General features: G+C 42.5%; 1 protein-coding gene across 1 annotated transcript; it reads left to right on the forward strand.

Annotated features, from left to right (window-relative positions):
* The first annotated feature begins 309 nt into the window (after positions 1–309).
* Positions 310–850, forward strand: LOC139052396 (uncharacterized). Its single transcript, XM_070529489.1, has 2 exons — positions 310–647; positions 709–850. The coding sequence occupies exons 1-2, from the start codon at positions 310–312 to the stop codon at positions 848–850; spliced, it is 480 nt and encodes a 159-aa protein (XP_070385590.1).
* Positions 851–3335: the final 2485 nt, after the last annotated feature.

Genomic DNA, 3335 nt, shown 5'->3' on the forward strand with positions numbered 1-3335 from the left:
CAGGTGTACCTAGAAAAAGAGTCTGTACACTGCATTGGTACTGTGCGGACAAACCGGGTCCCTGCAGTGAGCCTGCCTAGCGAGCAGGAAATGAAAAAAAAAGAAAGAGGACATTTTGAAGAGAGGGTTGCAGTTGTGGATGGAATTGAACTGTCATGCACAAAAGGTAGCAAGATACCCGAGCAGTCACTTTGTTCTTTTCCTTTGTTGGAACACAGCCTGCTACAAGTGCATCAAAGTATAATCGTCAAAAAAAAAGAGCAGAGTGAGATACCATGCCCTGCAGTGATCACCATCTACAACAAGATCATGGGAGGCGTCGACCTTTTGAACTCCGTCAACTCCATTTACCGTCCTTACGTAAAGTCGAAAAGATATTATTTTGGTGTTTTTCTGCACATCCTTGACTTGACAGCTGTGAATGCTTGGTTGCTTTACAAGAGGAACATCATGAAAAAATGCGATCAGTACACTGAAACCCTACATCCGTTGGCAGAGTTCAGGATGGATCTAGCTGTATCACTCTGCAAGGCTGGGAAGACGGCACTGAAAAAGCGAGGAAGGCCTAGCAATGAGTCAATAGAACAAGCCTGTGACGAGAAGAAAGAAAAGAGACCATCAACTCCAACTCAGGATGTCAGGCTAGATCATGAATTATTTCTTATCTACGAAGCTTTGTCTCAGTGCTCATTATTTTTATTTATTTCCTCAGGTTGGTCACTGGGTTCTTTGGAGCAAGAAGCGGCAGCGTTGCAAGCTTCCTCGCTGCACAGGAATCTCCATGAGCTACTGCGTTAAGTGTGGAGTGCGTCTCTGTTCCACAAACAAGAGCAATTGCTTCTTTGTGTAGCACACTACTAGATGAGTCCACCGTTTCTCATTACTTGCTGATTACTGCTCAAGGTATAGAACCAACCTTTTCAAGCAACCAAGTGAAATAGCCTTCTATTGTACGATGTGTTCCCCCTTGCTGATTGTCATGTAAATAAACGTTACAGTTTGAAACACAATAAGACGGGATTTCCTCAACTTTTTCTTTATGTGCACGTTGTTGCAAATATGCAACGTACCCTTTTTCTGCCGCTTTACTTTGAATCGTTTCCTCTCAAGACATATCACAGACCAAACAAATCTCGGAAACCATGGATAACAAACTATCTAAAGCCACAGATAAACCATAAAAATAAACTTTACCAGCAGTTCGTTAAAACACGTAATGCGGACTTATGGACTGAATACAAGACTGTTAGAAATAAGTTGAATAAAGAAAAGGAAAGGGCAAAAAGGGACTACTACTACCACATATTCGATCCAAAACGTCCGGAGCGACGTAATGCCATGTGGAACAAACTAAATGAAGTACTGAATAAAGGAGCCACTCCCACAAAAATCGAAAATCTGGAAATAGACGGAAAAACGTTAAACGGAAGTGAGCTTGCAGAACAATTCAATGATTTCTTCGTGAAAATAGGAAATGCCAGCCACAGCGCACAAACAACAACCAGCATAAATTCGATACCAAACACGCTTTTTCTTAAACCAACTTCCAGTTCTGAAGTAATTGCACTATTCAGTAGAATAAAAAACAGTCGCAGCTGTGATTCTGATGGTATAGAAATGCGACCAATAAAGTATGTATTAGATATCATAGCGGAAGTACTAACACATATCTACAACTTGGTGTTATCAACAGGTACTTTTCCAACGCTCATGCAACTAGCAAAAGTTACCGCAATATACAAAACAGGAGACAAAAACAATTTAAGCAATTATCGCCCAATATCCATACTCCCCATTTTCTCGAAATGCCTTGAAAAAATAATAAACGATAGAATTGAGATCTTCTCTAGAAAGTACGACCTTATTACCGAATGTCAGTATGGTTTCAGAAAGAAACGTTCAACTGAGAGCGCTCTACTAGCACAAAAAGAAATCATACTACATAATATCGAAAACAGGCTTTTGACACTTGCATTATATTTGGACTTCAGTAAGGCATTTGATCGCGTAAGTCATGAATTATTATTAAATAAGTTAAAATGCTACGGATTTAGAGGAATCTCGCTCAAACTTATTCAGTCGTATTTTAGTGCGCGGTCCGTTGAAATAAATGGCTTTAAATCACGCACACAACCAATTAAAACCGGGGTGCCACAAGGCAGCATTCTATGGCCTGTATTGTTCTTATATTACATCAATGACATAATCAACATCGACGAAGTTTGCAAATTTATAATTTATGCTGATGATTGCACACTATTTTTTACTGGAAGAAAGTTAAGTACTCTCGAGGCACTAGCAGAAAACACCTGTTATAAGCTTCGCGATTGGTGCACTAAAAACAATTTAACGCTAAATGAAACAAAAACAAAATGTGTCCTTTTTCGAGCACTTGGCATATTCTTACAGTTACCTCACCATGTTACCCTAGGCCCTTACAAAATTTCAGTAACCAAATCAATAAAGACGCTTGGAGTAATTTTTAATGAACATGTATCCTGGAATGACCAAATAGATCAGATTAGCTTAAAGCTGAGACGCGTGGTTGGTGCTTTAAATCGCTGTCGATATCTTTTGCCTCTTACCATAAAGCGACTTATTTATCAAGCTCTCTTCCATGCTCACTGGAAGTACTGTGCTTTAATATGGGGAAACACTACATTAACCAATTTAAATAAGCTAAAAATACTTCAGAAAAGAGCTATTAGGGCAATAGAGAACATACTGTGAGTGACGTGATGGTGTGCTTGGCCCAGTTGGTGTGAGCTGCTACAGATGGCGCAACATGACCTGCGCAACAAGTAGCCGCAGCGGCATCGTCACCTACCTTGTCCTGCTTCCGTTTCCGGGAGCCTCGCTTGTGTTTTGCTGTTTGCCCGCGATGGGCGAGTCAGTCAAGCCATTGCCGCTGGAGTGATCAGTCGGTCTGTTAAATGTAACCTTAACCCGCATTAAACCGTTACCCTACTATGCGAGTCTTCCTGCGTTCAGCCCAAGCCTCACATCTGGCGCAGTCGACCCCGAACCTCTGCCAAGCCATTCAGCCACGGCAGCGCAAGAACGACGGTCAGTACGCCTCTTCAGCGCCGCATTCGTCATTGTAGTCGCGCCCTCACGCCGCCGAAGACTCACGCCTGAAGATACTTCTGCCATTTTACCGCTCGTCTGTGTTCACTCCGCATCAGAAGAAAAGCACGGCCGTCAGATGAAGAGTGCCGTGAAAGTTCACAACTAGCCCGGAACTAACTTGAATCCCGCGCACAACCTGTGGCTTAGCGCTCACTCGCCTAGTCTCCCGTGCGCCCAGCCTCGCTTTGCGGTGCATCATGCCAGGA

The sequence above is a fragment of the Dermacentor albipictus genome, unplaced genomic scaffold (genome assembly GCF_038994185.2).
Source record: "Dermacentor albipictus isolate Rhodes 1998 colony unplaced genomic scaffold, USDA_Dalb.pri_finalv2 scaffold_22, whole genome shotgun sequence".
Classification (NCBI taxonomy): domain Eukaryota; kingdom Metazoa; phylum Arthropoda; class Arachnida; order Ixodida; family Ixodidae; genus Dermacentor; species Dermacentor albipictus.

Coding starts and splice junctions, on each gene's coding strand:
- LOC139052396 (XM_070529489.1), top strand. CDS start 310: ATGGGAGGCGTCGACCTTTTGAACTCCGTCAACTCCATTTACCGTCCT. Junction 648..708: donor ACTCAGGATGTCAGGCTAGA/TCATGAATTATT, acceptor TTATTTATTTCC/TCAGGTTGGTCACTGGGTTC.